The sequence below is a fragment of the Rhinatrema bivittatum genome, chromosome 16 (assembly GCF_901001135.1).
Source record: "Rhinatrema bivittatum chromosome 16, aRhiBiv1.1, whole genome shotgun sequence".
NCBI classification, from domain to species: Eukaryota; Metazoa; Chordata; class Amphibia; order Gymnophiona; family Rhinatrematidae; genus Rhinatrema; species Rhinatrema bivittatum.
In genome coordinates this window covers 7,352,222-7,375,945 of record NC_042630.1, presented here as the reverse complement: position 1 = coordinate 7,375,945, position 23,724 = coordinate 7,352,222, and the positions used below count along the sequence as shown (strand labels likewise).

The 23,724-nt window shown below is 49.9% G+C and overlaps 1 protein-coding gene across 1 annotated transcript in view; it reads right to left on the bottom strand.

Annotated features, from left to right (window-relative positions):
- Window positions 1-1,817: 1,817 nt before the first annotated feature.
- The window catches only part of RBM23 (RNA binding motif protein 23), a 42,497-nt gene continuing 20,590 nt past the window's right edge, over window positions 1,818-23,724 (bottom strand). Inside the window, exons 9-14 of the mRNA XM_029580971.1 lie at window positions 22,429-22,566; window positions 22,276-22,341; window positions 17,047-17,251; window positions 11,027-11,116; window positions 10,865-10,940; window positions 1,818-2,836 (exon numbers count right to left, since the gene is read on the bottom strand). Coding sequence (XP_029436831.1) covers window positions 2,833-2,836; window positions 10,865-10,940; window positions 11,027-11,116; window positions 17,047-17,251; window positions 22,276-22,341; window positions 22,429-22,566 — 579 coding nt within the window. The 3' untranslated portion in view covers window positions 1,818-2,832. The remainder of the gene's footprint in view (window positions 2,837-10,864; window positions 10,941-11,026; window positions 11,117-17,046; window positions 17,252-22,275; window positions 22,342-22,428; window positions 22,567-23,724) is intronic.

Here is a 23,724-nt window from a genome sequence, read left to right as displayed (position 1 = left end):
AGAGGGAAAATACCTTCACCACCGCGCTCGAGGTTGCACCCGCTGCCTCTCAGCCTCACCCGATGTCAGGGGCTCAGTCCCCGCCGAGGGTCGGCTGCCGGACAGAGGCTTACCTCAGAGGGATCGCGGAAATCTCAACTGGGGGAGGGACCCAATGGGTGTCACTGCAGGAGAGTGGGGCTCATCCGTAGAGATAAGATTTCTTATTTTGGTTTTCTTTGGTAAAATGACTAACGCTGTGCGAGCGTGTATAGAGTCCCTAACTGCTATGGAGACGGAAAATACTGAAGAGCTGCACTTCCTGCAGGGGTATTTGTATTAGGGCTGACGTCAGATTGAAATCTGATCCATCTCCAACTGCTATCAGGAGTACACTATACCCATTGGTCCTGAGTCCATCTGCTACATGCTAGGAAAAAAGGTATTAGGTTTAGGCACCACTATGGTCAACAGTATGCTGAGCAATGAGCAGAGGTATGCAATTTTTTTTTTTTTTTTTTATAAAAGATCCAAAACTTCTAGGCATCCAATACTTAAGCATCCCAGACCTAGGCATTCATAGGATAAGCGCTGCAAAACTTAAGTGCACAGAAACATACATCGTGTGCATACAAGTAAGCATGCGGCCATTAAAGGCATCGCTTAACTTGGATTCACAAACTACAAGGCCAGACTAAGCACAAAAACTGGAAGCCCAACCTGGATGCCCAGTTTGATGCACACACTGGAGGGTAGCCTGTAGAAAGTGTGTGAAACACAGTTGAGGCTTAGCACATGGCACGCAGCAAAAAAGCCTTAGAGTGGGGCATAGCCTAAAAGGCTGCTCATGTCTCTCAACCTTCCACAGAGTGGGATGAATGCTGGAATCGTGTGCCGAGCATGGAGACGAGGAGGCCCTACACTAAAAGAAAAAACCCTCCTCCATAAGTTTAAAAAAAAAAAAAAAAAAAAAGTTAAGACCTACCTGAGCTCAGCCTTACCCAGCTGAGTACAGAGACTTCTCCGGCTGCAGGGAGAAGTCACATAAGAACATAAGAAAATGCCATGCTGGGTCAGACCAAGGCTCCATCAAGCCCAGCATCCTGTTTCCAACAGTGGCCAATCCAGGCCATAAGAACCTGGCAAGTACCCAAATACTAAGTCTGCACCTTCCTGCACCTGCTGCCTTTCAGCTACTTAATCAGCTAAGTCCACACTGGCTGAAAAACAAGCAACCGGACCTAGGCACTCATCTGAGGGACCATGGAAATCACCTCAGGATTTCTCAACTGGGAGAGGGACCATTTGCTACCACTGCAAAGAGCAGGGCGAATTAAATTTCCCCTTTTTCAAAATGAAGCAATCCACGTCCACCGGAGACAGAATACTGGCAGGCTTTCGTCACTGCAGGGATATACACAGACATGCTGTCACATCAGTTTGCTCCATCTCCATCTGCTGGTAGAGGTGCATAACCCACTTGTTCTGGATTCATCTGACTAGGCACTAAGAAACCACCTTACAGTTAATGGCTGTTATTAACAGCTTCATCATTAGTTTCATCTCATCCTGCTACACAAGCCCAGCCCTGACAAATTGGTTATTTCCCCATATCAGACAGCTGAGCCAGGCCACACTCTATTACCGCCAAGGAGCCCAAATTCTGTTTGTAACTATCACTGTCACACTGACAACCTCTATTTTTTTCTCAGTCTATCAGTTTCAAAGAAACAAGTGTCCAAAGACCAATCCCATGGATATTGAGAAAATCAGCTGATTCAAAAGTCCAAAATCTGAAACCAGAGCAGCAATCTGCAAAGAGGCGGCACAGATACAGGTTGGGGTTTTCCTTGGTATACTTTAATTTTTTGGCTTAAATCAAAACATTTTACAAACCGTTTTTGTAAATAGAATTATCTTTACTTTTTTTTTTTGCTTTTCTATTTTTCTTATTAAGTCTTTGTGCCATAAAATTGAAATGAAGGCAGATGAATAAAACAGACAAAATAAGACGACTTGGTTAATACTAGCTCTTGATCTTAAGAGAGATGATTTACAGGGAACTGGTCAGAATTGATAAAAACAGACAGTCTTCAAGTAACAGATTTCTCAGCTTCTTCATAGAGTCCACTGCACTCTTCACCCCATTTTTTCTATAGCAAAAGTCTTCCATAGAGGGCGGCAGAGGTTTAACTGTCACTGCTAGCCATGTTGATGTCTTCTTGTTTATCTGCAGCTCCCTTCCAGGTTATAAGGAAAGCAGCAGGCACTCTGACAGGGCTGGTCTGTGGATTCCCCCAAAAAGGATGCAATTGGCACATGCCCAGAAGAGATGTCAATTCTTTAGAATGACTGCCAGAACCAGTCCTCCAAACAGAATCCCACTCCCACCCATGCATTTCTAAACAGTCAAGGCTTAAATCAACAACTCATTTCTTTACAGGTTCTTAAGACTTTATTTAAAAAAAAAAAATCTCTGCTTCCTCTGAGGCAGCACATTAAAAAATAAAGTCTGCTCCTTCCAGTCTACGATGAGAATCCCTTGCTGATGGCCACACAAGGTACTCCAAAGGAAGATGAAGATGATCACACAATCCAAAATCAAAAATATATACATATTTACAGGACCTGATGTACAGAGGAAGGCATGCCCAGCCCCTAGTTCTCAGTCAGAGAGAGGGCAGCAAGATGTATCACATAGGCTCAGGGGAGGCAGCTGGTCTGAGGTTTTAGATCTGGATAAAGAGGAGCCCCCTCCCCCGTTACCTCTGGGTGGCAGTGGAAAACCAGCTGATGTTTGAATCCAGGAGGAGATCGGGTGGCAAAGACACGAGGGAGCTGCTCTTGAGTCAATTACCTAAAGGAGGCGAGTAGAAGATAAAATGGAGATTAAGGAGCAGAAGTGAAACTGGATCAAACTTCAGGACTCCATGACTGCATTAATGCTTTGACAGACAAAAGTTTAAAGTGCACAAATGTTGTTCACAAAATGTAGTGTAGTTCAAATAGGCTAGTACTTTACAATATTAACCAGGACAGAGAATTGATTATTTTATTTGATAAGCTGTGAATAAATACGAAAGCTGAAGGCAAAGCTGGGCACATGGTGACATGAGTAGAGGAAAGGAGCTGACTGCTCTTACACTCCCAAGCAACAAATATGCAATAGTACTGGTCAGATGAGAAGTGGAAGCAAGGGTGGCATGCTATCACTTTATACTTACCTGTAACAGGTGTTCTCCATGAACCAAACTGCCACACAAGATGGTTGATATCCTCCAAAAGTCGTTTTTCGCTCAAAGCCTAGAAAGTTCTACTTTGCTCTCTGAGCATACAGGGGCCTTCCAGTGCTATCTTCAATCTCTTTCCAAGCTCTGTAAACTTCCCAGAAATGTGGGAGGGATTGTGTGGCTATTTTGCTGCCCATGGAGTACACCTGTTATAGGTAAGCAGCTTAGTTTTTTCTGTGGACAAGCACATCAATATAGCCACGCAATCCCTCAGGACTCTCCACCTGAGGTTTGCTTAGAATAGCTTTTGAGGAAAATTGGTTCTTACCTGCTAATTTTCGTTCCTGGAATACCTCAGATCAGTCCAGACAAGTGGGTTTATGCATCCCTCCAGCAGATGGAGGCAGAGAAAGCTGAGGCACTGCTACATATCCACCTGCAGTCCCCTCAGTTTTGACATGTACCCAAGCCAAGTTCTCTTCCTCTAAAAAAGCTAGGGCCCAAGTTGAAAACTCCCAACCAAACTGATCCCTGAACTAGGGGCAAGAAAAAGCATTCTGAGTCTCAAACAAGTGAGAACTATATACAATATTACTCTGCAGCACAACTTAAGTCTGCATCACCAGGAGAGGTCTTTCAAAAAGCATCATAATGGGCTGGGATTCTGGCCTGATCTGTGGTATTCCAGGAACGAAAATTAGCAGGTAAGAACCAATTTTCCTTTCCTGTTCATACCCCAGATCAGTCCAGACAAGTGGGTGGGATACCAATAGACCTGCCCACAGTACACTATTCAAAAAAGAGCCCTCCTCCGGGGCCCTGACATCCAAATGGTAATGCTTGGTAAAAGTGTGCAAAGAGGACCAAGTTGCTGCCTGATAAGTCTCCTGCGGCAATACTTGACACCCTGCCCAGGAGGCTGCCTGTGCCCTAGTAGAATGCACACACTATCCCTTAGGATCAACCGATCTTTACTAATATAGGCCAAAACTATTGCCTCCTTCAACCAATGAGCAATCGTACTCAGTTCCTTTGCAATCCTTTCGTCCTCTGAACACCACAAAAAGATGGTCCGAGCAGCGAAATCCATTGGTCACCTTGAGATATCAGAGGAGAACCTGATGCACATACAAAAGATGAAACTCCCTAGCATGGAAGAATCTGGCATCAGGTAAGAAAACCCCAGCAACTTCACAGTCTGGCTAAGATGAAAGGAAGGAACCGCCCACAATGAGACCCCATCAGAAATTCACAAAAGGATATTTGCACGAAAAGGCTTGGAACTCAGAAATCCATCTCGCCGAGCAAATAGCCACCAGAAAACTGCCTTCAGATTAAGATCCTTCAAAGTAGCCCTTTGCAAAGGTTCAAAGGGAGGACGGCAGTACTCGTAGGATCAAGTTAAGATTCCAAGATGGACAAAGTCTATGGACCTGAGGACGCAAATGCTTTGCTCCTTTCAGAAAACGCACTACATCTGGATGAGATGCTAAGAGTCTTCCCTGCAACCTCCCTCTGAAACAACCCAAGGCTGCCACCTGGACTCAAAGAATTGTAGGCCAAACCCTTTGACAAGCCCTCCTGCAAAAAGGCCAACACATGGGCAATGTTTGTTTGCATAGGATCAGTGTTATGGACCCCACACATGGACTGAAACACTCCAGACAGATATATGCCAAAGAAGTGGAGGATCTTCTAGCCTGAAGAGTAGTAATCACTGGCTCTGAACATCCTTTCAAGCAGAAATGTCACCTCTCAAAAGCCAAGCCGCTAGACAAACTATCTGCCTGCTCCAACAAGATGGGTCTCTGGTTAAGCCACCTGAGGGGAGTGCTACATCAAACAGGCTCGTCTACCGCTAGCTGAACCAGATCTGCAAACCACAAATGGTACGACCACTCCGGCACTACCAGGATCACTCGTCCCTAATGCCGCTTGATGTGTCGCAACACCCAACCTATGAGCGGCCATGGAGGAAAGACATAGCAGGAGCCTCTCTGGCAACAGCTGAATTAGGATGTCGATCCCTGTGGAGCCAAACTCCTTCTGGCAGCTTTAAAACTTGGTCGCCTTGGCATTCTTCCTCATTGTCATGAGATCAAACTGGGGTTCGCCCCACCTGTGCTATATGAGCACAAAGGCCTCTGCTGACAGCTCCCATTCTACTGGGTCCAGCTGCTGTCTGCTGAAGATAATCCACCTGTACATTGTCCACCCCTGCAATGTGAGAGGCTGCAAGTGCTGCTAGATGAAGTTCTGCCCAGGCAAAGAGTTCGTGAACCTCCTGAGCCACCAAGTGACTCTTCGTTCTGCCCTGATTGATATAGGCCACAGTCATCACATTGCCCGACATGTACCACCTGTCCCTGAATCAGAGGAAGAAAGAAACAGCACCCTCCTTGTTTCCAGACGATTGACTGATCAGGACGCTTCCATTGGAGACCACTGCCCTTGGGCTGTAGATTGACATATCGCTCCCCAACTGCTCAGACTGGCATCTGTGGTAACTACCACCCAGTCTGGAACCTCCAAATCTGCTTCCTTCTCTCTCTAAACTGGACCGCAACAGCCACCATGAGAGACGGAACCTGGATTCCTCCTAAAGTGGTAACAGCAGCTGAAACTCCTCCAACATCCGACTCCATCGGGACAGGAGTGCCTTCTAAAGTGACACGTGTGCAAACGCCCATGGTACCAAATCCAGCACAGAAGCCATGGACCCTAGCACTTGAAGATAATCCCAGACCTTGGGGACTGACCTGTCCTCAGCTGAACCACTTGCAACTGCAACTTGAGGACCCTTTCCAGGGTAAGAAACACCTTGCCTTGTCAAATCATGCTCCCAGATAACCCAAGGACTGGGACGGTTCCAGATGGCTCTTCACCCGGTTTATCACCCAGCCCAGGGACTCCAGACTCTGTCACTTGCCAAATGGAACAGACACTCCACCTCAGACTTCGCCTGTATGAACCAATTGTCAGGTATGGATGCACCAGTATTCCTTCTCTTCTGAGGGACACCGCCATTCCCACCATCACCTTTGTGAACATTCTCGGAGCATTAGTTGGCCTGAAGGGAAGAGCTCGAAACTGAAAATGCTCCCCTACCACATTGAAATGTAGAAACTTCTGATGGTCTGGCTCTGATGGAATGTGGAGATATGCCTCCACAAGATCCAAGGAGGCCAGAAACTCCCCTTTGTGCACCGCTGCAATCACCATTTGTAGTGTTTCAATCTGAAAACGTGGCACCCGTAATGCCGCGCTGACCCTTTGATAACTTCTTTGATCCAGCAGGCTATGGTTGCCCGTGAGGCTGCTTCCCCCTGTTTCTTCCCGCTGTGAAGGACGAATAGGTGGTCTGTCTTTCGTACGGATTTAGACCTTTCCAGGTATCGGACTAGGAGTCTGCCGACGTTAAGATGGCGAAGGCGATGAGATTCTTCTGAGTCCTTATGCTCGTCTGGCGATGGCAGCGAGATGGTTTGGTTTAGATGGAAGTGAGAAACCACTTTTGGGAGAAAGGAGGGGACCGTGCGTAGCTGTATGGATCCCGGTGTGAACCTGAGGAATGGTTCGACAGGACAGTGCTTGAAGCTCGGAAATGCGACGGGCCGAACAGACTGCCACTAGAAATACAGTCTTCAATGTTAGTAGTCTGAAGGAGGCTCCTGCTAGGAAGTCTAGGACTAGATTGAGATTCCATAAAGATACCGGCCACTTCAGGGGTGGTCAGATCTGTTTGATCCCTTTCAGGAAGCGGGAGACATCCGTGTAAGAGGCTAAGCTGCCGCCCTCCACCTTGGCTCTGTCGCAGTCCAACATGGCCACCTGCACCTTGATGGAGTTGAGACAACCCCTTCTGTAAGCCGTTTTGCAGGAATTCCAGAATCATGGGAATTTTGACTGTCCGTGGGAGGATGTCGCGTTCTTCACACCAGGCTTCGAATATTCTCCATATTTGTATGTAGGTTAGCGATGTGGAAAACTTGTGTGCTCGGAGGAGAGTGTCAATTGCCGCCCCCGGATATCCGCTCTTCTTCAGGCATGTCCTCTCAATGGCCAGACCGTAAGAGAATGGAGTTGGGTCTTCGTGGAGGATCGGGCCTTGTTGGAGCAGATCCCGGAGTGGAGGTAGAGGGAGAGGACTCCCTGTCAGTAGTCTTCGCATGTCTGCATACCATGGCCTTCCCTGTGGTCTTCTATCTTGCGGATGATCCCATCCAGTAGCGGCCATGGAGGGAAGGCGTATAGCAGGATTTCCTGTGGACAGGCCTGGACGAGGGCATCAATCCCTTGGGATTGTGGCTCCTGTGTGTGACTGAAGTTGGGAACTTGGGCATTTGACCGGGTTGCCAGGAGGTCCATGGCTGGTGTTCCCCAGTGGTTTACTATCAACTGGAAGGCTGTGTTAGACAGCCTCCATTCCCCTGGGTCTAGACTTTATCTGCTGAGGTAATCTGCAGTGACGTTGTCTTTTCCCACGATGTGGGTGGCTGAGATCTCTTGTAGGTTTGATTCCGCCCACACCATTAGGAGGTCTATTTCCAGGACACCTGTTGGCTTCTGGTTCCTCCCTGCGGTTGATGTAGGCCACTGCTGTGGTGTTGTCCGACATGACTCCCCGGAATCTGACAAGCGTAGGCAGGCTAGCCTGACTGCCCGTGCTTCCAGTCGGTTGATGTTCCATCCCGACTCTTCCTTGTCCCATTGCCCCTGGGCTTCCCACTCTCATAGGCACACATCCGGCGCCACCAGAATCACTCTTCCCGAGTGCCGCTCTATGCGACGGAGAAGCCGACCTATGAGGGACCAGGGCGGGAAGGCGTACAGCAGAAAGCCAGTGGGCCAAGGACACACGAACGCATCCATGCCCAGCAAGCCCTGTTCTCTGCAACGGCTGAAAAAATGAACTGTTTTTGGGTTCACCTGCATTGCAATCAGATACAGCTGAGGAGTTCCCCCCATCTGGCGCATATGAGATTCCACGCCTCGAGAGAGTTCCCATTCCCCTGGGTCTAGTTGCTGATGGCTGAGAATCTGCTTGCACATTCTCTACTCCCGTGACATGGGATGTGGCAATGCCCTCAAGATGGCGCTCCGCCCAGGTGAACAAAAGACGTGCCTCCAGTGCTACGGCGGGACTTGAGTCCCGCCTTGCTGGTTGATGTACGCCACCGTTGTCGATTTGTCCGAGAAGACTCACCATTCTGGGAAGAAACGCCCACAGGGCCAGACGTACAGCCCTGGTCTCGAGCCTGTTTATGAACCAGGATCTTTCCATCGCCGACCAGAGCCCTTGGGAGAACCTGTCTGCACACACCACCCCCCAACCTGAGAGGCTGGAATCGGTGGAGATTATCAGCCAATTCAGAGTGCCCAAATCCACCCCCCATTCCAGATTGTCCAGTGACAGCCACCATGACAGTCTGGCTCTGGATTCCGGAAGTAGAGGCATTGGTAGATGGAATTGCTCCAACACCGGGCTCCAGCGAGACAAAAGCACATGCTGTAAAGGTCTTAAATGAGCATAGCAGAGCCGCGACTGGAAAAAAAAAGTAGAACAAAAAAGCTTGACAGCCTGCAGGCCCGGAGTGAAGCAGGAGGGAAACCTGCTGACTCCTGCCTGTCTGGCTGCCGGTTCAAGGCCTGCTAGGACCAGAAAAATAAAAAATACTGGTCTACTGCTGCAAATAAGTTAGAGGTAGGGGAATACCTGTAACTTATTGAAACTTAAAATTTCCTTTTTTTTTTTTTTTTTTTTTTACTGAGCGCAGCAGCGGGTTCTAAACCCTCTTGGCAGCCAGATTTGGGGGGGGGGGGGGGGGGGGAACGAGACCCGGAAAGACTGTCCCCACACCTGCAAGCATTTACGGACTCAGGCTATGCAGCACACAAGGGGCAAAGGCCCCCTGAGCCCGGCAAGAGCTGGGAGACGGAGCCGTCTCCCTCCCAGAAAAAGGAAAAAAGTCACTAAGAACAAATTTATTTTTTTTAAATAGGAAAGAAGACTACAAATAGTACTTGCTTGAGCCTAATGAAAAGGAAAGGCTGACTAGCCTAAGGCAGAGAACTGAAGGGGAGCTGCTACACCTGCTGGAGACAGTCGAATACTAAAGGGTTACAGGATATCCTTTCAGTTTTAGTCTGCCTCCACCTGCTGGAAAGGAGGCTCAACCCACTGTCTGACTGATCCAGGTATGTACAGGGAAAACAGGGTTTTGGTTTTTTTAAATTAAACTTTACCAAGACAGAGAAAAGCTGTTGCAGGAGACAAGGGAGCAGCTGTAGCAGAGACGGTGGTGAGTAGCCAGGAGCCCCTGGTCGTCAGACACCAAACTGTGGCGGGCGAAACCCTGACAGGAATATCCAAATCCCCGGACGCCCGGCTTCTACTGAGGGATGGCCCAGGAAGGCACCTAACACCTCAGGAAGCGACCGTAAACCAAAAAATTAAATTCAAACTAACTAAATAAAAAATATAACTAAAGACTGCAGGTGTGCATCTGTACCACCCGCTGGAGTCAGAGAAATACTGAGGGACTGCAGGTGGCACTCTCATTATGTAGCAGTGCCCAAAGTTCTCATTGTTCTTTGACTCCACCTAGCAGGCCGATTCAGTAAAGTCCACGGGAGAGCTGACGAACGCCCGCTCTCCCGGGCCTTCGTCCCTAGCGCCTCCTTTTAGCCCGGAGCGGCGGCTGTCAGCAGGTTTGACAGCCGACGCTCAATTTTGCCGGAGTCTTCTCAAGCCCGCTGACAGCCACGGGCTCAGAAACCGGACGCCGGCAAAATTGAGCGTCCGGTTTTCGACCCGACAGCTGCCGGCCCATTTAAATTTTTTTTCTTTTTTTTACCCTTTGGGACCTCTGACTTAATATCGCTATGATATTAAGTCGGAGGGTGCACAGAAAAGCAGTTTTTACTGCTTTTCTGTGCACTTTCCTGGTGCCGGCAGAAACTAGCGCCTACCTTTGGGTAGGCGCTAGTTTCTTAAAGTAAAATGTGCGGCTTGGCTGCACATTTTACTTTCTGTATCGCACGGGAATACCTAATAGGGCCATCAACATGCATTTGCATGTTGAAGGCGCTATTAGGTTCCGCGGGTTGGACGTGCATTTTCTGCCCCTTACTGAATAAGGGGTAAGGGAAAACACGCATCCAAGGGCAGGTTAACAGTGCGCTCGAGCGCACTGTACTGTATCGGCCTGTATGGTAGGCAATCACAACCCACTTTTCTGGACTGATCTGGGTACGTTCAGGAAAGCAATATTTTGTCAAAAGGAAGCAGCCATGGCCCATAACTGAGTAACTTAAGAGCAAGCTGCAAAGATAAGAAATACATCATACCCAACAATTAAAAATCCTTGAATCAGGTTAAACAGGTATCTTACTCACTCCATGGGCAATTCTCTCTGGATTAACAGAACAGCAACTTACATAAATCCTGTGCAACAGGGACCTAGCCCCTACCTCAATTTTATATGTACCTCGAGCATGGGTTCAAAAAGACAAGTAGTTTTATCCAAAATCCACATCCATACATTTAGAGAAGCAGGTTTGACCAGTAATATAGTAAATGAGCAAATTATCCATCCAGTCTGCTCACATCCCTGCACTTCCTCGACCCTCGCACCCAGCACTGCAGTACTCACATGGTCTGAGGGTTGAAGAGCTGAAAGGACTGCGTTGTGAGGGTCTGACCGGGCAAGCTGAGAGCAGGGTTGAGTGCTGCAGAACAGAAAGAGGACAGTGGTAATTTTTTCTGTGGCAGGGAGAAGTGTGCACACCCATGTTAAAACAAGGAGATGCCTCACCTGAGAAACTGGGGTTCAGGGCTGCAAGTGGGATGGCACCATTTAGCTGCAAGGCTGCTTGCACTGCCAGAGGAAGCTGCATCCCTGTGCCTGTGATTAAAATGGGAGGGGGACAGAGAAATCAAAAATGGTTAAAGTGTACACCCTGTGTGGCCTGGAGATCTCAGAAATGGTAAGGAATACAGCTCCCCTCCACAAAAATGGAGAAATTACTTACCTGTTAAATTTTGTTTTCCTTAGTGTAGCTAGATGGACTCCGAATCAATGGGTTATGCTACCCTGCCAGCAGATGGAGATAGGTTGCAAAGCTGATGTCACCACACATATACCGCTGCAGCAGCTTCAGCTCTCCAGTATTCTCTTCAAAAGCCACCGTGGACATACTAGTGAAAAAAGACTTAATTGAAAATATGACTAAAAATATGAATAAAATGATTAAAAATGGATAACTGTACGCAAGCAACCATAAACACTGATCTCCTGTAGGAATACAGGTACCTTAATCTAGGGACTGGATGAACATTTACCTGTGATCCCTTGGATTTGAGGCCCATTCCACAGGAGGACCTCGTGGTGCAGATCTTGGGCAGCTGAGGGTGGGATGCAGAGTCCTTCTGTCTACACGAAGGAAAAACGAAATTACCAGTTAAGTAATTTCTTCATTTCTCAGTGTGTAGCTAGATGGAATCACGACCAATGGGATGTACAAAAGCTACTCCCATTCAGGGAGGGAGGCTGCCCGCGGTCCAGTCAACACTGCCCGTGCAAAGGCTGCGTTCTCTCAGGCCTGTATGTCCAGGCGATAAAACTTGGAGGTGGTGTGCACGGAGGACCATGTCGCTGCCCGGCAGATATCGACAGGAGACAGCAGTCTGAGCCCTAGTGGAATGAGCTCTAATCTGAGAGGGTAATGGCTTTCCAGCTTCCACATAGGATCCCATGATCACCTCCTTAATCCAGCAAGCTATGGTAGCCCGTGAAGCTGGTTCGCCCTGATTCCTTATGCCATTAAGAACAGACTGAACCGTCTTTTGGACCAGTTAGACTTCCAGATACTGCACAAAAATCCTCCTGACATCCAAATGACAGAGGAGCAGATATTCTAGGGATGGCAACGAAATGGACTGGTTCAAACGAAATGCCAAGACTACCTTGGGCACGAAGGACAGAACAGTATGTAGCTGCAATGTCCCTGGAGTCACCCGGAGAAACGGTTCCTGACACGACAATGCCTGCAGTTCAGAGATGCAACACACCAGGCATATAGCCACCAGAACACAGTTCTCAAGGTGAATAAATGCAAGGAAAGAGTGTGCAGCAGCCAAAAGGAGGGCCCTGCCAAAACCTCCAATACTAGATTAAGATTCCACAAGGGAATCTGCCACCCTGTAGGGGTGGTAGAAGATGCTTCACTCCTTTCGAAAATGGGCCAACAGGGAGGTTCCATTCACCTCACCCCTGAAATAGGTGAGCCCTGCACCTTCAAGGAGTCAAAGGCCAAACCTTTATTCAAGCTATCCTGTAAAAATTCCTTACTAAGTGGGATTTTGACCACCCGAGGGGGGACAGTGTTCCTCACTCCAGGCCTCAAATACTCTCGGGATGTAGAGAACTTCTGAGCACGGAGTAAGGTGACAATTACCGCCGTTGAATATCCTCACCATCAGGTGAGTACTCAAGGGCCAGACCGTAAGACAGAATCAAGTTGGATCCTCGTGAAGCACCGGTCCCTGCTGTAGGTCTCTGCGTGGTGAGAGGCACGAGGGAGGGGGGGGGGGGGGGGGGGGGAAATGTCTCCTCATGTCGCATACCAAAGACGCTTGGGCCAATCTGGAGCTACTAGGACTAATCCCCTGTTTAGCTAGACTGAGAATGATCCTGCCCAGCAGAAGCCATAGAGGGAAGGCAAATAGCAACTCTTCTTCCGGCCAGGTCTGAACAAGAGCATCGATCCCCAGGGACCACAGATCTCTTCTGCAACTGAAGAATCTGGGAACCTTCGCATTGTGAGATGCGGCTAGCAGGTCGATAGTAGATCACTTGGGCCTCCTGTCTATCAATTGAAAGGCTTTAGCCACCACCACCCACTCTCCTGGATCCAGACTCTCCCTGCTTAAAAAGTCTGCTCTCACGTCTTTCCCTGTGATGTGTGAGGCTGACAGTCTGTAGATGTATTTCCGGCCATTCCATAAAGTCTATCTCCTGAGACACCTGCTGGCTCTTGGTTCCTCCCTGGTGGTTGATGTAGCTAACCGCTATTGTGGTGTCCAACATTATGCGGACCGCTTGACCCTGGAGTCTATGGTTGAATTGCAAGCATGCCAGCCTCACTGCCCAGACTTTCAGGGGATTGATGTTCCAGAGGACCTCTTCCTCTGTCCAACGTCTCTGGGCCATGAGTTCCTGAGTGAGCTCCCCAGCCCTGTGTTAGTTGAGAACCAGCCAGTTCATGCAGGACAGACACCCCTCTGCTCAGATGAGCCTCCAGCAATCACCACTTGAAGCGAGAGCAGATTCCCATGGGTAAGTGGAGCCGAATCGAATAGGCTTGAAATTGCAGGTTCCAACAGCAGCGAGCATTGAAGTGGAGAGCTTGGAGATAATACACCCGACTGTGTGGAGCTGTGTTCATCAACTGACGCACTTAGGACATCAACTTCCGTATCCGTGTGGTCGAGAAGTCCTTGCCCTGCCTGGTGTCAAACTGGACTCCCAGATACTCCGACTGGGAAGGCTGGAGACTGCTCTTGTCCAGGTTTACTACCAAACCGAATTCCTGAAGCAAGGAGGGTCTCCTTGTTGGTCCAAGTACGGGTGTACCAGGATGCCTTCTCTTCTCCATGCTGCTGCCACGACCACCATAATCTTGGAAAGTGTTCTTGGGGCGGTCGCTAGGCCATAAGGCAGTGTCCGGAACTGATAATGGCGACCCAGTATGGCAAATCATAGGAAGCATTTGTTCTTGATGGATTGGAATATGTAGGTAGGCCTCGGATCAGTACAGGGAGGTTAGGAACTCTCCTGCTTGTACGGCCCATTATCACAGAGCATAAGGCTTCTATGCGGAAATGACTCTCGTGGGTGACACTTGAAGTCCAGAAATGGGTGAAAGGAATCTTCCTTCTTGGGTACAATGAAATAGGGCATAGGTTCTGGGATTACAACCCTGATCCCGAGGAGCCTTAAAAGTGTAATCTCCACTGCCCGCTTTTTGTGCAGGGAATGGCAAGGAGACAACATGAATATGTCCTGAGGAGTGCTGCGAAATTCCAGCACATATCCTTCTCGTATGACTTCCAGTACCCACTTGTCCAAAGTGATCTCAACTCACCTTTAGTTAAAAAGACAGTTGACCCCCTATCTCATTTTGAAGATGGGTTGGCAAAATTTTGTTGGGAGGCTTCAGACAATCCTGAACCCAAACCTGCCCCTCTCTTGGGTTGTCAACTATGAAAGGACTTAGTTCTTACAGAGGGCAGAGAACTCTGAAATGTCAAGTTTCTGTAGGGGGAAAACGTTGAGAGCCCCTGGACAAGCCCCTCATTGGCGAGAGATGCGGCAAAGGAAAACTGGTTCTTACCTGCTAATTTTCGTTCCTGTAGTACCACAGATCAGTCCAGAACCCACTCAGCTCTGGAGAATCTGCTAGCTCTAACTTTGTCTCTTTGGTCATCTGAAGAATTGGCACATGTTTTTCTCTGCCTTCAAATTTTGTATCATAATTCTAGTTCTCAGTTGTATTTTTTCTCTGCTCGTTTAGGGGTTTTTATACTCTGATTTTTGATCATCAGATTGGGTACATAGCCATACTGAGAGGTTGCAGGTGGTACACCAGGTTATATGCCAGGGGTGTACAAAAATATGTCTCCATCTGCTGGAATGGAGGCAAAACCCATCCATCTGGACTAATCTGGGTACATACAGGGAACTTAGGATCATCTCCTTCCACAGGAGGCTTCTGGCTAGGTTCTTCCTCTGGTTCAGGACCACCTGGATCCGACTCCTCCAAGGGGATATCTTGATCAACCCCCGCACCACAGGGACTTGAACTTTGCGGGATCTAGTAGCCGTTTGGCGCATCCGTCTTCCTGGATGCCTTAGGTGGTCCTTCAGGCCTCCTGGTCCTGGGAACCCCCCCCTCTTACTGGCAGCCATGGCCATGAAGGCCTTGTGCATTAACAGCACAAGTTCCGGAGAAAACCCGGAAGGACCCCCTGCCAGGGAATCAGGATCCTCCCCAGAGTGGTGCCCTGAGGCCCCACTGGGCCTCAACTCGGCCTGAGATAGCACTGGAGGGAGATCCCCTCCCCCCTGCTGTTCTCGCCTCAGCCATGCTCAAATGGCCGCCGTTCCTGTGCTGAGGGGAAACGGAATGGCCTGAGGCTCTTTTGCAGCTGGCACCTGCCTAGGGCTGCTTCACAGTTGCTGCTGCTGCAGCACTGCTTGAGGACCCCCTTCCCTCCGGGGAGACAACGGGAGCATTAGTCTGCTGACGTGTGGCTCAAGAGCCGCTTACCACATCACAAACAACGACACCCAAGGCATGATGGAGAGACAAGTCACACAGTAGGCACCAACAAGAACGGGGAGTGAGGTACGAGAGCTCAAAGAAACAGCAGCAAACTCGCCGCTCTTCATGCAATCCTACACCAGTAGGATCCCCCCCCCCCCCCCCCATATTAAGCAGCTCCTCTACTCAAGCTTAAGGAAGCCCCCCACCCCCTTTTTTTTTTTTACTTTGTTAAAGGAGAGCCCCGAGAACAGCAAGAAGACAAAAGGGATATTTCCCTGAAGATATGGCGGAGGCTGCTCACTGAAGGGGAGGGTGTTGATCCCCTAGCTATCAGACTCAGCACCTGGTGGAGCAAATTTGGGGTTCTCAACCCCTGCTTGCTCACCTACAACCAGGGGGGGGGATGGGCTCCTGAAGAATTTTCTCTTCCCTCTTTCTTTGGGAGTCTGGACACCTACAAGGAACAGGAAGAGCACTCAAGATGGCGATGCTGAGGCCGACCAAGCTTAAAGTGGGGCCTAGATCACCTGGATGGGGGGAGGGTCGCTCAACCCACTCACAAGCCCACTTTCTTATGCCCCAATGGGATTCTGTACATCTGTATAGTGCTCCGAGCAAGGAGACAGGAGACTTACCGAAAGCCCCCCTCTCTAAAGGTAAGGCTTTTTTTTTTTAAACTTAACCTGGGCTCAGTGCTTACTGTCTGAGTATAGAGACGGTCTCTGGCTGCAGGGTGAGAGGGCTTTGGCTGTCACCACCATGCTCAGCTTCCTGCACCCGCTGCCTTTCAGCTGCTGGAGCAGCAAAGTCCATGCCAGGAACCGGCTACCGGACCAAGGCTCACCTCAGGGATCTCGGAAACCATCTCAGGAATTCTCAACTGAGGTATCACCGCAGGAAGAGTGGTGCTCAATCTTTTCTACAATTTTAAAGTAAAATTTCTTCTTCCAAAAGGTACAATGATCCCCTTAGGGAAAACACGTCTACATCTGCTGGAGAAATATTGAAGGGCGGAGGTCACTGCAGGGGTGTATCTAGGGTGATGTCAGCTTTGCAACCTAACTCCATCTCCTGGCAGGGGAGCATAACCAGAGTCCATCTGCTTACACACTAGGAAAGTGTGGTTTAATGGTTTATTGGGTTTTATATACCAATACATCAGACAAGCCTTCACATCGGTTTACAAAAATTAGACCAAAGTCAGAAATACAATATTCATAAAATAGTAACAGCTAAGAACTACACAGGGTAAAAGAATAAATTAGCTGTTAAAAAGATAAAGCTCATAAAAAACATAAATCAAATAAGTAAAATAGGCATAATAAAATATGGATAAGAGAATGCACCCCATACCAACCCCTAAGCTATTTATCAAACTTAAGATTCCACAATTCTACTACAGTTCACTGTGAATTTCAAACACAAACACATACAAGACCACCATCACAACAGAAATGCAGTACGATCCGCAGCCAGACACTGCTCCTAGCTGCCACCAGAATCTTACCTTCTGCCAGCTTGGCCATGAGCTGAAGCCGGCCAGTAGCTCCCAAATCAATGCCACTGCGCTCCATGTCATCACTGTCTAGGGCAGTGATGATGTCACCACTGTCGCACCGCTCCGTCACATTGCCCACTTTCAAAGGCCGGCCTGCCAGCTCGAAGCCATTCAGCTGCTCTTGTGCTACACGGGCACTGTCTGCATCAGAGAACTGCCAAGGAGGTTGCAAGAGTCAGGTGATTTCTCAAGCTCAAGTCCACAATCTGAAAATTTGATCACTATGATGAGGTTCACTAGCCCACTGGACATGCATGCAGTGGACCACACCAAACACACCACACTGAAAAAGCATACCACAGGCAGCCATGGCTCGGAAAGCAACACATGCCTACCAAGAAAGAAAAATTGGTTCTTACCTGCTAATTTTCGTTCCTGTAATACAGCAGATCATGACAGACCAGTGGGTTGTGTATCCCTACCAGCAGATGAGAGTCAGAACAAAAACTTTGAACATTGCTACATGCCACCTGCAGTCCCTCAGTATCAGCCTGTACCCAAGCCCTTGAAACTAAACCAATGAAAGGCGACCCTCCCAACTAACCAGAGGTCTAGGTCGCCCGAAACCAACAAAACATACACCAGTAAGCCATTGGCCCTGCTGTTTAATAGAAATCCAAGTATTCCTTCAGATTTCGAAAAGCTCCACAGACTCTTTCAGTCAGAACGGGGTGGGCCTCTGGCATGATCTGCTGTAAGAACCAATTTTCCTTTCCTGAACATACTCAGATCATTCCAGACCAGTGGGATGTACCCAAACCACCTTATAACTGGGCGGGCCTCCGAAAGACTCGCTCGCTCGCAGAACACTCAAAGGACGCCTCCTCCTGAGCCCTGACATCCAAACAATAAAACTTGGTGAAAGTGTGAAGGGAAGACCAGACAGCCGCCCTACAAATCTCCTGCAGAGAAAGAAGTTGACGCCCCGCCCTGGAGACCGCCTGTGCCCTTGTGGAGTGGGCTCTCAACCCCACAGGAGCCTGCTTTCCTTTAGAAATGTATGCGGAAGCATCAGGAGTTCTTTGGCTGAGGGATCCATTGGATATAGGGCTTCTAGGGACCATCCTCTTTTGAAACTGGCCTCCATGTCGATCAGTTGTTGTACGGCTTGTGGCAACGGGAAATGTCGTGAGGCCTGACAGAGCCCGACCAGAAGAGGGCTCGTCTTTGGTTCCACTGTGGTACTTGTGCTTGGGATGGCCAGTTCCTTCAGGCTTAGAGACACTAGGTCTGGTAACTCGTTTCTGGAGAAGAAACACATCATGGTATGGTACGGTTCGTTCCTGGAGGGATTTCTAATTCCTCCAGGGGGTCTGGTTCTTCCTCCGAAGTGTCCATGTCCCCTAAGAGGAGACTTTTGTCCAGAGGGGGCACGTCTCGGGGAGGCCGAGAGAGGCCTGGGAGGTTTTGGTCTTCTGGTAGAGGCTGTGGCACCAATTGTGCCTGGACAAAGGTTTACAGCCCTTTGAAGAATTCTACCCAGCGGAGACCTGCCCGAAGGGAAAAATTACTACAAATCGCCGCACGAATTCCCAATGCGGAGACTTCGAAGATTTTTTCAGTTGCACCTCCAGCTTCCTGTCTTGCAAATCCTTAAGAGCAGTACATTGTGGTTTTCTGTGTGTCCCCCGCTACTGCCGAGTCTATCTTCGGCATGCGCAGCATGTCCAGGGCGTCCTCCGGTAAGGGATAGTTTTATCCATCGCCTTCGCCACCTTCAGCCCCAAATCCGGAGTGTCCCATTCCTTAAACAGCAAATCCGAGGCAGAAAAATGCAAAGGGAAGGCTGAAGGAGGCCCCCGGAGACCCAAAACAACCGGATCCGTGACTCCTCCTGCGGCACCTGGATCCCTAATTCCCCCAGAATTTCCGGGATAAGAGGTCCCAGCTCCTCCTTCCGAAACAAACTGATCACCTTCGGGTCATCCCCCTCGGTCTCCATCCCCATCAACCCCCCTCGGGGGCTGGGACGGAAGCTCTGTATCCCCGGACGGGTCCTCCGGCTCATCCGTGTCCGTGGTCAATTCCAGCTCCCCCCTGGGAACCGAGGACCGGAGTGGTCGAACCCTACTCTGGCCCTCCGACCCTGGACCTGGCTTGGACCTTTTCTCCCCCCGAGGCCCCGAATCCGGAGTGGAGGTCTCCCATGCCCTCTTCTTGGCCCGTCTACGGGCCTTGAAGGCCTTAACATAAGCAGAACAAACGCGGACCCAAAAGACGAGTCCGAGGCCTCTTCTTCCTCCTCCTCAGAGGGATGTGGAGAGAAAGCCCCCATGGCAGAAGCCCGACTGTCCCCCTTGGGACCCCCCCGCTGCGGGGATAACCTTGGCGGCGGGTCATCCCCCCCTCACACGTCGGCAACGCGCCTGCCTGCTTCCCTCGGACCTAAAATGGCCGCCGTTCCCACCGAAAACACCGGCGAAGAAAACAAAATGGAGCCCGGACCCGGCGTCCCCGAAGCCGGCCCCGCACTAATCGCCGGCCTGCCAACCTCGGGACCGGCGCGTACCTGCCTGCTGCCCCGGGACCATGCCGGCGGACCCCCCCTCCCCGCCGGAAACGCATGACGAACACAGGCTGTCTGTTAACAGCCGCGGACCCGCAGGCCTGACATGCAGCTCTCCGCGGCATCGCGGCCTCGAGGAAAAAAGGGTAGGCACAGTACAAAAAAGAAAAGATCTCCCCGGCGATGGCAGTCCTCTACCTCCCCCCTCACAGGAACAGGACAGGAGAGACGAGGCACAGACAAAAGAAGAAAAACAGGTACTTTTTTTTTTTTTTAAACACACAGACAGTTACCAGTAGATCAGGTCCGGGTCCAGCTGGGGGGAGGGAACTGGGCATCCCGATGTCACCCCCAGCCCTGATAGACGCTGACAGTGGAGCTCCCCCACGTAACAGCGGCCTCAACCAGAGGGGATGGTCCCCTCAGGACCTCACTACCCTCTGGAAGGCAGGCTCGGTGACCAGCAGGCAAGCCTCTGCGGTCCAAAGCCCAACCCGTCTGCTTCCTACTCTCAAACTGCTTTCTCTTCCTTTTTTTTTTTTATACACTACCACCTAAATCTAGGCCTCAGCACAGACTGTATGTTTGGCACCCTCTCCACCTGCTAGGAGACAGAAGAATACTGCCGGACTGTAGGTGGCATCAGCCTAGATATAGGTAGAGTTTGTGTTTGTAAACTTCTGTCTCCATCTGCTAGAGGGGGGGGCCAAACCCAGGAGACTGGACTGATCCGGGTATGTACAGGGAATGTCTGTCCTCACAGACCATTGAGCACCAGATTGATTCCCTCACTATCCCACTCTTCCCTGGGAGACCATAACCCCCTACTCTTTTAAAGGTTGGGGAATCAATGGATGCAGCTCCTCCTGCTTGAACAGCCAGACAACTCGAGGGTCATCCCCCTCCGGGATTGGGAATCCATCCAAGGCTGGGTCATCCATGTCAAATTCCCAGGTCTGGGGAGGCATCAGATCCTGGGTCGCCACCTTGCAGCGCCCCCATAGCGTCTCCGCTAGAGCCCAGGTCACCCAGAGCCTGACAGAGCCCCAGGGGATCCTGAGAAGAACGTTTGGATCCCCCCTGGACCGGTCCGCCGACCACTCCCGCTGTCCTTTTAATTCCGGATCTTTGATTGGCTAAAAAGGTCTGATGAAGAAGCAGCACAAATTCAGGTGAGAAGTCCACAGACTGCTCCCCCACCCCCTGCGGGGGCTGTACATAGTCGTCCAGAGGCACGGAAACCAGCTCCATAGGGGAAAGGGGGGAGGGGAATGCCTCCCCCTCGGCACCAAGAAGTCAGAAGCCTAGACTTCTGAGGCAGATGCAGAAGGCCCAGTCGGAGGCCTAGCCTGAGCGGCCCCCTCCTCTCCTGACCAGCACTTAACACAGAGGGAGCGCAAATCCAACCTGCCCCCTGCCGCACCACATGTGTGGCAGGTGGCCATCTTGGATTTCGGCGCCATGGGGCAAACCATGGGAGAACGGCACCCGCCGAAAAGGAACCACATTCTGCCACCCGCTGGTGGACCCAAGCGCCTGCGGACCAAGGCTCCGGGGGCCCACAGCTGCCTACCCCGAAAGCATCAACTCACACCACGGGACGTGAGAAAGAACCACGCGAGCCCCAAAAGAGCAGAGTGAGTCCCCCTCCCTTCAGCAAGCGATCGCGTCTGATGTCACACCCACCCAGAGCCCTGGGCTGCTGACCCTTACGCCCCCGACACTAATTAGTCTCCTCCTCGGGCCAGAGCATGCACGGTCCCAGCCAGGCCCCAACTAAGACCAGAGGCCTACACCTGAGGAACTTCTCAGGCTCTGATGACTTTTTTTTTTTTTTTTAAATAAAAACTTTAGTCAATCTCAGCAGGAACAGAGGAAACCGGGAACAGCTTTGGAGGCAGAGGGAACCAAAAGCATCTGGTTATCAGGCCCTCGGCAAAACAGTCAGGGGTATCTAACCCCCCAGTCGCCCGGCTCCACTGGAGGGATAGCCCACAATGGTGCCCAACAGCTCAGGCAGCAAAATCTCAGCTAACCTAAACTACACTTTCTTTTTTTTTTTTTTAACCCTAGACTGCAGGTTTGCATCTCTACCATCTGTAGAGTGAGAGATACTGGAGAGCTGCAGGTGGCACTCATGTAGCAGTGTCCTACGTTGTTATCTGACTCAATCTGCTGGTAAGGATACACAGCCCACTGGTCTGGAATGATTATGTACAGGAATGTAGCCAGAACTAAATCGGGGGGGGGGGGGGGGGGGGGGGGGGGGATACACAACCCTTAATTTCTGCCAATACTATGTAGCATCTATCTTTTCACTCTTCTTGCCCTAGCTGTCTCCCCAGTCATGGCAGTAATTTTATGTAAGTTTTACTCTCTCAAGCTAAGCAATTAGGTAAACAGGCTGCCAACCAGCTAGGCATTAACTTAAGGTGCATGGGGGATCATGCACATCAATTCCAGTGCTTCCAAGCTCTCTAACTGCTGCACCTTTAAGGGTTGATTCAGATGTGTCATGGTCATGTTGCTAGGGGAGGGGGCCTGAGCCAAATGTAAGGGGGCACATTGGTGAACCATTTCTCAGCCAAGCATGAGGGCAATGAGCTGAACTGCTTCCTGTGCAGGATAAACACATCGGTCAGCATCATTGACACTGAAAGATTGCTACTCACCGTGATGAAGCCAAAGCCCTTAGAGCGGCCAGAGTCTGGCTCCTTCATCAGCTGGATGTTCTCAATCTGACAAGGAAAAAAAAGTTTTTGTATTTAGAATAGAAAACCAAACAAAACAGACATGGAGGGCAGCAACAGCTTCAAGACACTGACCTTGCCAAACGGCTCAAAGATACCCCGCAGCATGTCCTCAGTGATGTTGTAGTGCAATGAGCCTACATAGAGCCTCATAGGGCCAGAGCTGCCCCGCTGCAGGTTGTTTGCCATAGCAGCCAGCCGGTTCTTCTCTGCCTGTGTGGAGAGCAACAAAGGAAAATTGGTTCTTACCTGCTAATTTTCAATCCTAAGAACATGCCATACTGGGTCAGACCAAGGGTCCATCAAACCCAGCACCCTGTCTCCAACAGTGGCCAATCCAGGCCATAAGAGCCTGGCAAGTACCCAAAAACTAAGTCTAGTCCATGTTTCTGTTGCTAGTAATAGCAGTGGCTTTTTTCTAAGCCAACTTAATAGCAGGTAATGGACTTCTCCAATCCCTTTTTAAACAGTTATACTAACTGCACTAACCATATCCTCTGGCAACAAAAAGAAAATTATTCCTTACCTGCTAATTTTCGCTCCTGTAGACCAAGGATCAGTCCAGACAGTGGGTTATCTCCCCCTTCCAGCAGATGGAGTCAGAGAGAACTTTGAAGAATGCCTCCTTATAAGGTAGTGCACCCTCTACTAATCCTCAGTATGGAGTATATCAAAGCAAAGAGGAAAATCAGGATGGATCAAGAACAATAGAATTGAGTAACGAATAACAGTGTGCAAAAGGCACAAACCAGTGTCAAATAAACTTGCAGAATGAACCATTAACCAGCCAAGGGAAAAAAGGCACTGAAGAACAATTTGAGCAGAGAGGCAATCCCAAACCCAATAAAACAGTCAGGGAGGGCGTCTGGACTGATCCTTGGTACTACAGGAACGAAAATTAGCAGGCAAGGAATAATTTTCTTTTTCCTGTAGATCCCAGGATCAGTCCAGACAGTGGGATGTACCAAAACTTCCCTACGTAGGGTGGGCCCTGGAAAGCCCTGCTGGAATGACCCTAGAGCCAAAAGTAGGCGACTATGTATAGACTATAATGACTAGCAAAGGTATGTACCGATTTCCAAGTTGCCGCTCAACAAATCTCCTGGAACGAGACAGATTGCATCTCCGCCCAGGAAGCAGCCTGAGCTCGAAGAGAATGGGCCTTGACACCCGCCGGAGGCTGTCAACCCGCTTCAATGTAGGCCACCTAGATCGCCTCCTTCAGCCAGCGAGTAATGGTAGTTTGACGCCTTGGCCCCCCTTCCTCGGACCATGTCAGAACAAAAAGGTGGTCCGACAAGCAAAAATCATTAGTGGCTTCCAGATAGCGAATGAGGATACACTTGACATCTAGCTTGCCTAGATCCGCAG